Source organism: Diaphorina citri, unplaced genomic scaffold, assembly GCF_000475195.1.
Source record: "Diaphorina citri unplaced genomic scaffold, Diaci psyllid genome assembly version 1.1 scaffold183, whole genome shotgun sequence".
Lineage (NCBI taxonomy): Eukaryota > Metazoa > Arthropoda > Insecta > Hemiptera > Psyllidae > Diaphorina > Diaphorina citri.
Window position 1 is genome coordinate 1 of NW_007377620.1, and position 13,228 is coordinate 13,228.

General features: G+C 34.3%; 1 protein-coding gene and 1 non-coding gene across 2 annotated transcripts; one reads left to right on the forward strand and one right to left on the reverse strand.

Annotated features, from left to right (window-relative positions):
- Positions 1-5,566: 5,566 nt before the first annotated feature.
- LOC103505593 (probable serine/threonine-protein kinase DDB_G0290621) lies at positions 5,567-9,877 on the forward strand (the record flags this gene model as incomplete). Its single annotated transcript, XM_026820894.1, has 2 exons — positions 5,567-5,741; positions 8,002-9,877. Coding segments are annotated over 2 exons (813 nt in total), but the record flags the coding sequence as incomplete, so codon positions are not given.
- A 1,183-nt stretch (positions 9,878-11,060) lies between these two features.
- Trnat-cgu lies at positions 11,061-11,132 on the reverse strand. The gene has a single exon. It is a non-coding gene; the product is annotated as a tRNA-Thr (tRNA).
- Between the last annotated feature and the right edge of the window lie 2,096 nt (positions 11,133-13,228).

Genomic DNA, 13,228 nt, shown 5'->3' on the forward strand with positions numbered 1-13,228 from the left:
TTGTTGTTGTTGTTGTTGTTGTTGTTGTTGTTGTTGTTGTTGTTGTTGTTGTTGTTGGTGGTGGTGGTGTTGTTGTTGCTGTTGTTGTTGCTGTTGTTGTTGTTGTTGTTGTTGTTGTTGTTGTTGTTGTTGTTGTTGTTGTTGTTGTTGTTGTTGTATTGTTGTTGGTGTTGTTGTTGTTGTTGTTGTTGTTGTTGTTGTTGTTGTTGTTGTTGTTGTTGTTGTTGTTGTTGTTGTTATTATTATTATTATTTGAGACGGAACCCACGTACTCCGGATTAGTAGGCAAGCTTCTCCTAATGCTGGGCAACCTATGTCCTATATCCTATAGAAAAGTAAGCATAGTACTATTTTTAACAAGGAGGGCCCGTCACTCCGGGAATTTTTTAGCCCGTAGTGATTAGAGAAAATCAGTACCTATGTACCTACCTAATTTGTTTAATATTCAGTTTATTTTCATTCTTGATTTAATTTTTCGATTTTACTTTAATGAAATGATTTAAAATCAAGACTAGAACCCGTTCTCCCTTTATTCCCAATATAATGTTTAAGTCACCCATCCATTTATTGGCCTTTCTTGGCGTAGCCTAACACAGGTGACGCTAAAACCGGTCTTAAATTATCGACCGAAGTGTCATCTAAAACTTTCTCGCTTTGGTGACGCTAAAACCGGTCTTAAATTATCGACTGAAGTGTCATCTAAAACTTTCTCGCTTTGAGTTCATAGGTCGTCGCGACAAATTTCAAGATCAGAGCTCATTTGTGTGAGAAAATATGAAGAAAAAAAAAAAACCCAAAAACACTTGTTTTTGTTTTTTCGGCTTTATGATTTTCTGGACAAAATTTGCACCACCATTTTCGTGTTCCTGGTAAAAAGACCTTTAATTTGACCAGGTTTGGATAAGTCCTTCTAAGGGGTCAGACAGACAGACTGACGACACCGCGAAGCGAATACAATAGCCCGTCCACTATACGTTTTTTTCTTACTATCGTAATAATAAAGGAAGGACGGGCTAAAAATAAGCCCATCAAAAGTTCTTCACCAAACCCCAAAGACTCCAAGGTAGTCAAGATTTGTTCACATCACATGTCCATTCTTTTGTCCTAGTTTCAACACAAATACAAAGTGTTTGACTGTTTCAATCTAATCTGATAATTGATCGGGAAAATGCTTCTCAACTGCTCCAGTTACTTTTTGTGTTGAAAATGAGATTTCACACAAAATTGAATTCCAATTCCCTAAACGATATTGTCTCCATTGGAAATGTTGTTTTATTATTTGCTAAGTTAATTTATAAATTCAATTGCTTTCTTGTTTTGTGAGTATAGATAAGTATATTGTTTTCTGAATTCCATAGTGGTTCGAACTATTTTGAGCTTCTTGATTTATTTGTCATTTGATGTTTTGCTTACCCTACTTTGGTAGGGTCTTAATTAAGTTTCCCTATGTTTACATTGTCAGTAATACTAACTTGTTAATGGTATGTTACCGAAATAAGAGATATACTATACTCTCGAACATAGTTTATAATAATAATTATTATCTGCTTCCTAATTCAATTTGTAAAAGTTAGAATAATTACTGTTCAAATATTGAAGTGATTCAATAGAATTTACTTTTAATGTACATAATGGTAAAAATGACATCTCCACTACTGTATGAACTACATTGGAGCACTCAATATCCCTGGAAGATGGCTAAGCAAGTACATTCGTTTCATGTGTAATAGGTATTTTGGTTTTCAGTTTTACCTTTTAAAGGGCCTCATTATTTTCTAGTAAGCAGGCATCAGGTAGTTTGGTTATCAATTGGCTATTGACTTGTCAGTATGCACTAGATATCACAGCAAACCGTTACTGAGTTTTGCTAAACTACCGAATGGTTCAGAAATGAAGCATTTTAAATTCACACTCCCCTGGGTTATAGGTTTTAACTTTTTGTAAAATGTGGATAATGCCTTTGTCTATGAAAATATGCTTACCTATCAATTTATTATACATGTACGAATAATTATATTTGTATCAATCAATGGTAAGGAAAGGCAGAGGATAAGGCATTTCCATAATGGTAAGTGATGGACGTTTCCATTGTCGATAGACATACTGTAAGGATATAATATGACACTATCGCTCTCAGCTTCTACTATGGTATGTACATAAACAGCTATACTATTACCTCCATGGTTATTTATATTATTACTATTACACAGACATTACGTTATTACACAGTGCACACATTCAGAAGATAATCAAATCTCAGTCGCCGCAACGCTAACTTTATTGATATTTATAGTTGCAAACATTTTTATTTTGAGCTCCGCCTTTGTTTTGTTCTTTTTGATTTATGCTTTACCATTGCAAAATGCTTCATTGTGTAGCAACGACCCCTCCACTTTCCCCCGTTGCTGTGCTGGAAAAAATATAAAAATAATTTCATGATTTGTGAACAATGATACTAAAAGTTGGTTAGATACTTATTACTTTTGATTTAAGTATTTTTATACACTTTCCCCCTCCTTCTTGTCATTCGGCAGTTTGCATGAAGAACTTGGGTAATTCAATTATATTCATTTCTATGATGATGTCAGACTTAGCAGACAGTCACTCGTAAATACGAACATAGACTTTTATAGTTTCAAGCAAATGATTCAGAAGATATTTTTCGACAGGAGGCGCTTGGCGGTCGTGGTATGCTTGAGGCCTACACTTCAATCATTTGAAGACGTCTGTATCTTTTTCAGAATCTTCCTTGAGTCTTGTCGTCAATTTCTCATCAGTTGAGTTTATTGAAGGACCGTATTTGCTCTTGGTTCGGAAAAAAAGCCATGGTGAAGATAAATTCTTGAAAAATTTCCTTCCCATCTGTGTCAACTGACTTCTTGATCCCACACAAAAACTCCTCCAACAACTGGACAACACTTGAAAGAGATTATTATTAAACATTAGACTACATGGAAAACACAGAAGGGTAATATTCTTATATTATTAGGGTAGAAGATTAGCGAGGGGCTGTAAACCGATTAAGTGTTGGTGACAATTTATTGCTAAATACTTCAGTAGTCAATTACTTTCTTCCCGTTCAGCTTTTTATTTGTTTGAGTCATCCCTCAGGAATTTCCTCTTCTGCCAGGAGTATTACCCGAGATAATTATTTTTCATTCATCCAAGAAAATTTGAGAAGGTATTAATATTTTTTATAGGTATAATACACGACCATCTGAACTTCATTTTATGTATCTACACATATGTTGTGTGTGATCTTGAAGCTTAGATCGACCATTTTCTACGAGTTAAAGTTAGAGATCTATTTAATATTTTTTAGGAGTCTCCTTATTTAAAGCAAAAAGACCTTTAGTAAGGACCATTTTTACATGGTTTTTAACTAATAGGTTCCAAATATGCAACTTGAAACATCTGCCTAAAAATATCTTTGTCATACTTTTATTTCACTCTTTAGGATGGCTTCTGTATGTAAATGAGATTTTGAGAAACACAGTCAAGTGTTTGATTACATAATTCTGTTTTGATCCCAACTGTATCAATCCGTCAACTGTGTTGTCACAACAAAAATATCTTTACTACATTGTTCATTGTTTTCCCTGACAGCGGCAACAAATTTGGCTACATTATTGGTTTTACGAAGTGGGTACGATTAAGGATTGCCGTAATAGACATGCAGTCTTGTGGATTAAAAATTTCATCAAATGTATTTGACAACGCAGCATGGGATGGAGTGAATCATTACGAGGCCGTATAAAATGTGCATGTACCCAGCCAAAAGGATACACAATCATATTACCGTTTGTCATGATAAAGTTCCGCCTATGAAAGCTTCCAAAGAGATAGAGTAAAAATATTTCATTTGAGTCATTATCTTCTCGCCACTCTGTAGTCTTGGATTTCAACAAACCCCCCGCGCCTCGTACCGTAACTCCTGTGCGGTTTTTCCTACTTTGAACTCTCGCCAGTTAGTCCTCAGCCACACACCTACCGAAACCTAACGCATGCCTTGTGCTCATTATCCTAATATTATGCGGGCGGGATGAGGTCTGCGTGCCCTTTTCAATCATGTAGGCCAGTGTTTCTCAAAAAATTTCGGCCGTGCAATAAGGAATTGTAGATTCCTAGTTCGGTACTTTTCCAAAGTCAAAGAAATTTTACACGTAACTCGTAAGTAGATTAGTTTGTCATAATTGGATCAGATTAAAATTTTATTAGTTTATTTTACTTCTAAAGAAAAGGAAACAGGCTTAGACTAGAAGAATTAGATAAAGCCATTTCACAGTCCTTTAGATAAACAGTGAGCCATCAATATAAGATGAATAAATAATTTGAGAACTGCTGATGTAAACCAATACCTCGCCACATTATCAGCTTCACAAGGCACATCACCGCCATGAGTTCATTAATATTATTATTATGGATAATCTGAACAATTAATTAGTGCTATCTGATTGTCCCATCGCCTTTGCCCTCTCATGATACCATAGACTGGTAACTAGTAGTACCTACTACACCTCCTCACTTAAAAAGCACCGTCTTTGTAAAGATATCGGGTAATCCAGCATCTAATAAGTATACCAAAATACCGCTCCTTCAGTATTAATTAATACGAACATCAGGGATGTACTAATAATATTATTAAGTTCCTAATTAGGTGCGTGGGATTAGGGTAGTGGCACATTTCAACACCTTTTAAAGATATTGGATGATTGCAATGGAATTTGTACAGGGAACTCTTACAGGCTTACCTTTAGCAATCTTTCATATTGAGTCCCCAAATTGAAGTCTCAATTTTACTTTGGAACTGTCAGTTTTGGCTGTTTTGGACTGATATAGGTGTTGAAAAAACAAGTTGAGAAATGTTGAGCAAAAAGTAAAGGATATCTGAAGTGAACAATTGTTTAGTTACCAAGATCTTTCACTGGAACACAAAAACACTCCATTGATACCAAAAAGATTCCAAAACAGACGCTATTTAAATACAAATTACATTATCTATGTAAAAAATCAGGAGTTATAATAACATAACCAAATTATTAACAAATATTCACACTACTGCACACTGAAACATTGTATTAAATGTTTCAAGAGGGGAATTTCTGCATTGAGAAATGGCTAACACTTTTTAAAAAAGCTCCAGTGATCATGTTTGTAAAAAAAAAGAAGATAATTATTTTTGGTCACGTGCTTTGGATATATGTTTTAAAAAACACATAAATGCTTAAATAACAAATTAATGATGTCCCACTGAGATATTTTTTTCTTGTTTTTAATAACTAGAAACGGATGTGTAAGTTTTAGAGCATTTGCAAGAAGATACGTATGTCTATCTCACGGATTAGTTTTTATTTTTTTTTGTACATAAAATATATAAACATATATAGGTACAACGTCAATAACTTAAAACTATGTTTCCTAACTATAAAAATATGACATATGAATATGATTTACCTATCTTTTCATCTATTCAGGTTATAAATATCATTGAATTCATATAACACTAGAGATGCCAACCACTCTTTTATCTTAATTTTAAATAACTAAATTTCCCAAATTTCCACAGGTTTGGTTTCAAAACCGAAGAGCCAAGTGGCGCAAAACTGAGAAGTGCTGGGGACGAAGTACAATCATGGCAGAATATGGTCTGTATGGAGCTATGGTCCGCCATTCCTTACCCCTACCTGAGACCATATTGAAGAGTGCGAAAGAAAACGAGTGCGTCGCTCCCTGGTTGCTGGGTAAGTAACTACTAAAACAATAAAATCTAAAGCAGTGTCCACACTATGGTCAATCAGCATCAAACGCTGTCGATTGACATCACCTGAAACTAAACAAATCCCATTCAGCTGATAAACTTGAAATTAATATCTAAGTAGGTAACTATCTACAAATTTATAAATTATAGGTAGTGTTCCAAACGGTATTGAAACGATAAGTTCAAATAATCCATTAGAATAAATCATTTATTTAAAAAACGTAACATTTCCTCAAAGTTCAATAGATATACTCGTACATATTGGATATTCTATTAGAAGTAGAGTAGAATGGGATATTTGGTGTTATAAATACCTAATAATAGAGCATTCAAATACAATATTGACTGTTTTGTTGACATAACTACTTTACACTTCAGAACTAATAATAGACATGTCTAGTATAGACCAATATTATTTTTATACTTTCTGTATGGTAACCTAATACTTTATTCGTTTTCTTTCAATTTTGTTTTGAAAACATATTCAATGGCCCTTTTATTTTGTAATAGAAATACTAAAACAACAATTAAGAAAGTTGTTAGGGATGTGTCAAACCTCGCGTGAGATACAAACATAGGACCTTATTTCTCTGAGGGGAACCAAAACCACCGTTTAGTGTGTGAATATCATTTTAATCTTTTATTTGTGGGTACCTACCTATCTGCAAAAAAATCAAACCCAATGTGAACCGTGAAGTTTTGAATCTTCAATGGGTCTCCTTTAAATTGGAGTCCCAATCTCAAATAACTTTGTACCATCGCACCGCGGGGGTTAGTACTTGAAAAATCTGAATCTAATATGTATCAATAAAATCGATACATTTATCTTAAGAAATACATGAGATTTGAATGGAGCTCAGTTCTATAGGAAATACTAAAATTATTTATCAGGACATTAATAAGTGCATACTTTCCTATCTAATGCGCGGAGTTAATGTAGGTATGAACTGTCATTATTTTCCACTAAATATCAAACCACCTAAGGTCCCAGTAGATATTTAAGACCACAGTTTGACATGTGAAAATCCAGGAATCGTTTTTAAAAGGAAAAGGAATCTTATCTGAAAAGCCTATTAGATATTATTGTAGATATAGCTGACGGTAATTTCAGCACATATCCCAAATAATTCTAGAATTATACATTCCATTAACACTGACAGTCGCATTGGAGCACTCAGCAGTGATTTCTAATGTTTCTATTATAATAAAACGATAATTGAGAGAAGCCGACTGCCGAGGTTCAATTTGACATTAGTAAGTATTTAGATAGTGACATTGAGAAAGTTTTTGAAACGGAGCCAAATATTTTTTCTTCCTCAATAAGGGGCGCCATTCCTAGAAAGATATGTTTGTGACTTTTTGAAAACGCCTTCTTTTAAAAATACATGTCAAGACAGAACATTTATTGAATAACTAGAAGTAGGAAACCCTCATTATATGAATGAAGTTAATAGACATACTATCATTTATATAGGACTCATAATAAAAGATTTCAAATGAAAAATTTCATCTTTGTCCGGAAAAAAATGGTAGCTAAAAATCTATGATTAATGTTCCTATTGCTAAATAATAGAAAATAATTTTCCGAAGAAGTAAGTAAGAAAAAATGTCGACAAGGAATATGAAGGGAAAAAATAAATAAAAAGGATGAGCAACATAAAAGAAAGAAAAGAAGAACAGCCCCAAGTTCTGGAAAATGAAAGAATTCATTTATACAATAGTAAATCATAGTCGACTTATAATGATGAAAATAAAGATCAGATTTTTGGTATGATAATATTATTAGGTACTATAGAAAATAGATGGTAGCTAGCTACTCATAATCTAAAAATGAAATTTTACTTTTGTCTCAGATTTATTTTGGGAAATTTGGCATCTCCACCAAATCTAAGCTACTAGCCTAGATTTCTTTAGGGAATTTGGCATCTCCACCAGTTTAAACCATTTTTCATTACTTTCCCATTCCTAATATTATTATGTATGCATAGATGGTGATTTATAGCTACATATAATTTATAATCCGTATTGATTTTTATACAAAGGTAAACCTATGATGAAAGAAAAATGAAATAACAGTAATGCCGATGTAATATACATAAAACGCCTTGTAATGTAGAGAAGTTATGCAATTCAAGAATAATAATTTCAACTCAGCTCCCTGGATAATATTTGTATATGCAATAAGCTAGGTGTTTTGTTCAAATTTTAATTATAATTATATTTTCTTTTCTTTCTTTTCTCAGGCATGCACCGGAAGTCAATAGAAGCTGCTGACCAATTAAAAGACGACAATACAAATAGCAATGCAAGTGAGAAGGATGACAACGAAGATGAAGAAGGAGGAGAAGAAGAGGATGATGATGACGATGAGGAAGAAGAAAATCACGAGGAGAGAAGGATAGAGAATGGAGATGTTAGGAGAAGGGAGGAGGATGAGGAGGAGAATGAGAAGCATGATAATGAAGTTAAGAATTTATCCAGAGTACCATTATCCCCTCATCATACCTTCCACCATCAGAGTGAAGTGGCGGAGGCTGCACACCTTAGGATTCAACAGGAGATACAAACTCAGATGGAACATCACCATGCTGCTGTGATGCAACTAGCCGCTGCCAATGTGAACTCAACAACAGATCCGGAAGAGTTCCGAAACAATAGCATAGCGTGCCTACGAGCCAAAGCCCAAGAGCATAGTGCCAAGATACTGAGCCTCTCCGCTGACGCACTCATGTTGGAAAATGCGGCTGCCATCCTCAGGAATAGCAATTCCTTGCGACCAGGGGCACATTGTGATGCTAACGCGAACCTTACAAACCACCACGCCATGCACTCAAGTGCTGAAGCGATCACCTCATCAGATAATGGAGCCTCTATGTTCTGACGACGAATTGACGAGGAGAGCTAGGAGCTTGGTTCAAGTCAATCCGTTCTGTCCTAGACTCCTTGAACTTTCAACCCATGTGCAATATTTTGCAAGTAAATTAGTTTAAGATTCTTTTTTGAAAATGTTTAATTCGAAGTGTAAACTACCTATTTGTAAGCCACTAAGAAAATCAGAGACTAAACTACTAATAGGGATAACTGATAACTACATGAAAAGTTTGTTTAATTTTTTTTTCTACACTTACAATTCAGCATTTGTTAAACACAAAGCAAACTGTGTTTGAATTGCCGTATTTTCTTGAATCGTCAGAATTTTTCTAGTAAGAATCATTCCTAGTTAGAAAATTATGGGTCTGTGACCTTTATAGTCAAATGGAATTTCTGTTTCATTTCCCTGGACGAATAAATATCTACTGATTTTAGTGGCTCAGCTTGATATGAGATTTTAGCTATTTTATTTTCCTCCTTTGTCAATATAATCATTGTGTCAAATGTAAATAGTTTTTAGAAATATTTTAATGTGCATAATTATGACAAAGTTTTTCAAGTTATTTATTTCAGTTTGTATTATTATTTACAAGGAACATGGTTTTACCAAAATTAAAGTGGAGTTAGCCACTGCAACAATAGAAGTAACTCTAATCAAACAAACCATTTATCTGAACGAATGAGTTGGTCTATAATGTTTTTATGAAAAGTTTGCATTATAAGTATTCTGTGTAAAGAGTTTGCTTAACTTGATTGTTTCCGTGACTAAGAGAACGTTAAAACATAAAGCCAAGTGTCTTTACTCACCCAAAATCATTTTTAGCCCTGTATTGTTTTCAACCTTTAAAAAATTCCATTAATGTCTGAATTGAAGCTTGAAATCATTCTACCTACCTAGTTATTATCGAAAGGTTTACTCTAAAACTAGATTTTAATTAAAATGCTTACCTACTTTGCCTACGTTGTTCGACATTTCCCTCAATGTCTGTGGGATTAAAGGTAGAGTAGGCATTAAAAGATCAAAACTTATTTCCATTGGTACTTTTTTTAGATAGCATTCAATTGGTGCTTCATCAAAACATTATAAAATAAATCGTAATCTGGAATACCAAATAATTTAGAAAAATGAATTTCAAATTTCTCGAACTATATTTTTGATACTCTACTTTCCTGTACTCTATCGTATATTTGTCTGTATCTTCTTGTAAAACCCCCAGTCATATTCTAATGTGGTACTTCAGAGTAAAAAAAATCTCAGTTTCTGTAAAATACACTTTAAAAATAGATTTTTTAATTCTTCTTCAAGATATTGTAAACATTGATATGAAAAATTGACCTTTGTTTTGTTTTTCCTTTTCTATATTTCTTTTAAACAGGAAACCTTGCGTATATGTATACGCCACAGGCTAAGCAGGTTGTTTTATTTATGCAAGGCTTCCGGATTGTCTACACTGGGACACCCTGTATATGTAAAACAACATGCGGGCCTTATACATACAAGGCCCAAACAATTTCAGCAATATGGAAATTCGGCCGCAAATGGAGGCCAGCCAACCGGCCCTATTCATGCAAGAGTTTAACATTTTAGAGATATTAAGTTAAACCATCAGATTCCTCGTGAAAAAATACATAAGATTGACTTGAAAAAAAAAAAAAAAAAAAACATGAAACAGGAAAAAATGCAACCTGTAACCCCTTAATTTGGGGTAAAAAAAGGTTAAAAAAAAAAAACATGACAAAGGAAAGAATGAAACCTGTAACTCCTTAATTGTGAGTCAAATAGAGTTCAAAGTAGTACCATTGGATTTGGGATTGACTATTCACATGCTTATTTATCACAAGTCCTGTAACCAGTGCTCAAAAAGTCTCAAAAAGTCGAATCGCGGAGTCTAAAGTAACGCCTGTTATTTAGAAATTGAATGCAACAAGCAGTACAAAAAAAAATGCAATTGGTGGAGATGCTAAATTTGCCAAAACAAAATGAGACTTTTTTTTGTAGAACGGTTATTTAGAATAAATTGGCGGAGTTGCTTACCTAATTTTATTTAAAAAAATAAATGTAGCCTTATCTTAGAATAATTATTATTTGCCATTGGTGGAGATGCTAAATTCCCCAAGAGAAATATGGTCTAAAATCTAAATGCATAAAATTCTTTGCAAATTGGTGGAGATGCTAAATTTCCGAAAACAAAATGAGGCTTTTTTGTAGACGGTTATTTAGAATTGGTGGAGATGCTTAATATACCAAAGCGTGGTCTTTCTTCTCTGTGAAATGGTCATTAGAAATTTTATTGGTGGAGATGCTAAATTCATAGCCCAAAACAAATCGTTATTCGAGGAACAAGAAAAGATGTGAAATAAGTAAGTACCTACCTAACTACCTATTTATTACCAAGGAAAGAAAAAAAATCTCCATTACTGCAAAAAGATATGCCTCCTGTGAGGTTTGAACTCACGACCCCTGGTTTACGAGACCAGTGCTCTACCACTGAGCTAAAGAGGCGCTCGTCTGAAAGAGGGAAAAATAGCTGCATGTAAACAACGTACAAAGAAACGTGGAACAAAAATGATGACCTTGAATTAATCTATAGGAAAAATGACTGTTTTTCAACCATCAATAATTTCTGAAAAATTATCACAGAATTTTCCAACCCAACAAAAGTATAAAGAACTTCTGGTATCAATAACAACGAAAAAATAGTAGATATGGGATTAAACTATGTATAAGCCGGCTTCAAACGAGATTCAAAGATGGCTTCATCACAATTCAATCCAACATTCAATGACCCTAAATAGTTTCATACTTCATGAAGAACGAACAATAATAGTAGTTCCAGTTTTATCCAACAGAAAGCAGCAGATGTACTATTCTGAGACTACAGTGTTTTGACTTTTTTTTCTTTATTTAAAAATGGGGGCGAGGGTTGAAATTCACCCCTTACCCCCCACAAAATCTAGCACGCGGTCATGTCTTTAACAGGAGCTTTGAAAATGGTGCCTTCAATTCTCGTTTTCTTCCTGATATCTGTGTACGATGGAACGACCAAAATCTGACTTTGAACTAATTGAAAACGGCCAAAACGATAACTTCTCTAGAAAGTAAAAATGTCTGGGGAAAATCTGCACTAGCCGAGATTCAAACCCGTAGCTTCCAGTTAGGTGAGATGTCAAATTCACCCCCACCATGCCCGATTTTCTATAATTATTAATAGAATTAATGATAAAGATAAAGGATCCCAACGTGACTTTACAAATAAACTTTATCTGACATGATTTTTCATATCTACAACTATTTATTCATTAAAAATTCCATTTTTAAAAAAGAGGAAATTAGTTAAAACATCAGGTCAAGTGGATTTCCCCAAATTCTGAGCCTCTACATCCTCATTGGAAAACTTGCATGATTAACTGCCCACAAACCTGATCGTTCTTCCTCTCCATTGAATGTACGAGTACACGTACCTGCAAAGTAATGATGAAATACCCAACAGGATTTTCCGGGAAAAATATCCTCACCAAGTAGGAGGTACATCGCGATAAAGAATTAATGATAAAGATAATATTTGTTTATACTCACTGTTTTATCTCAGGCAAATTCTACCAACCAACCTCTACCTTCCTACCAAGGTAGGAAGAGAAGAAGTGAAAATAGTCTTCACCTTTTCTTGGTCATGGAACTACCTACCTTGATGTGTTCTCCTTCAACCTTCATTATTTTCACATAGGTACCTTTACAGTGTGAAAATCTCATCAGCCAACTTGTTGTGCTTCTATTTTAGGTATCAAGCATTGTCGAATAACTCCCTCAAGGATGATAAACTTTTTAACTGATCAAGGTCCGGCATTTTGCAAAATAATCCCTCATCTCTACTCCCAATGACTTTTGCTCAAGATTTTCCACACGAAAACTCAGATAATTATGTTGTTTTTAAATCTTTATCAACAGTTTTCGAAGAAAGTGAATGTGAAATGGAGATAAGCAACTACGCGTCTTAATCACTCGTTACTCTCGTGTTCGAGATAACGAATTATGAAATTCCCGAGAGGGAATCATCCGTCGATTACGAGGGAAGGTGAGAAAGGTTTCACAATTTATCAGAGGTTATCGAATAAAACCTAAAAGGCCCTTTACTCCAGCAGTGGGTTACTACTATTACTGTGGTCAAATTCTATTGCGGACAACATTCTGAATAAATCGAACCTAATACGCCCCCCCTGGATTACCAGCTAGGTGAGCATATTTAAGGCTAGCAAGCATTTGGTGGGTTAACAAAGAACAACCAGGCAAAGCGAAGGTGTATTACATATTCACATAGGAGGTTGCTCTTATGAAAAGTTGAATTTTTAACAAGTTACACGTTTTTCCATTAAGTGTGCAAATTGTTATATTTTGACTGAAATGAAGGGAAATAACCACAGCCTACGACTTTATGGAAGATCCCCAAAATGGTCCGTACTGAAACATGCCTGTTGAACATCAGTAATTAATTAAACCTCACCGGGAACCTGAAGCCCTGATGCTCTATTCAACTCTATTGTAATAGCTTATCAGCGTTATTATTTGGAGCTAGAAATGGGTTGAGTAGATTAGATTATTTT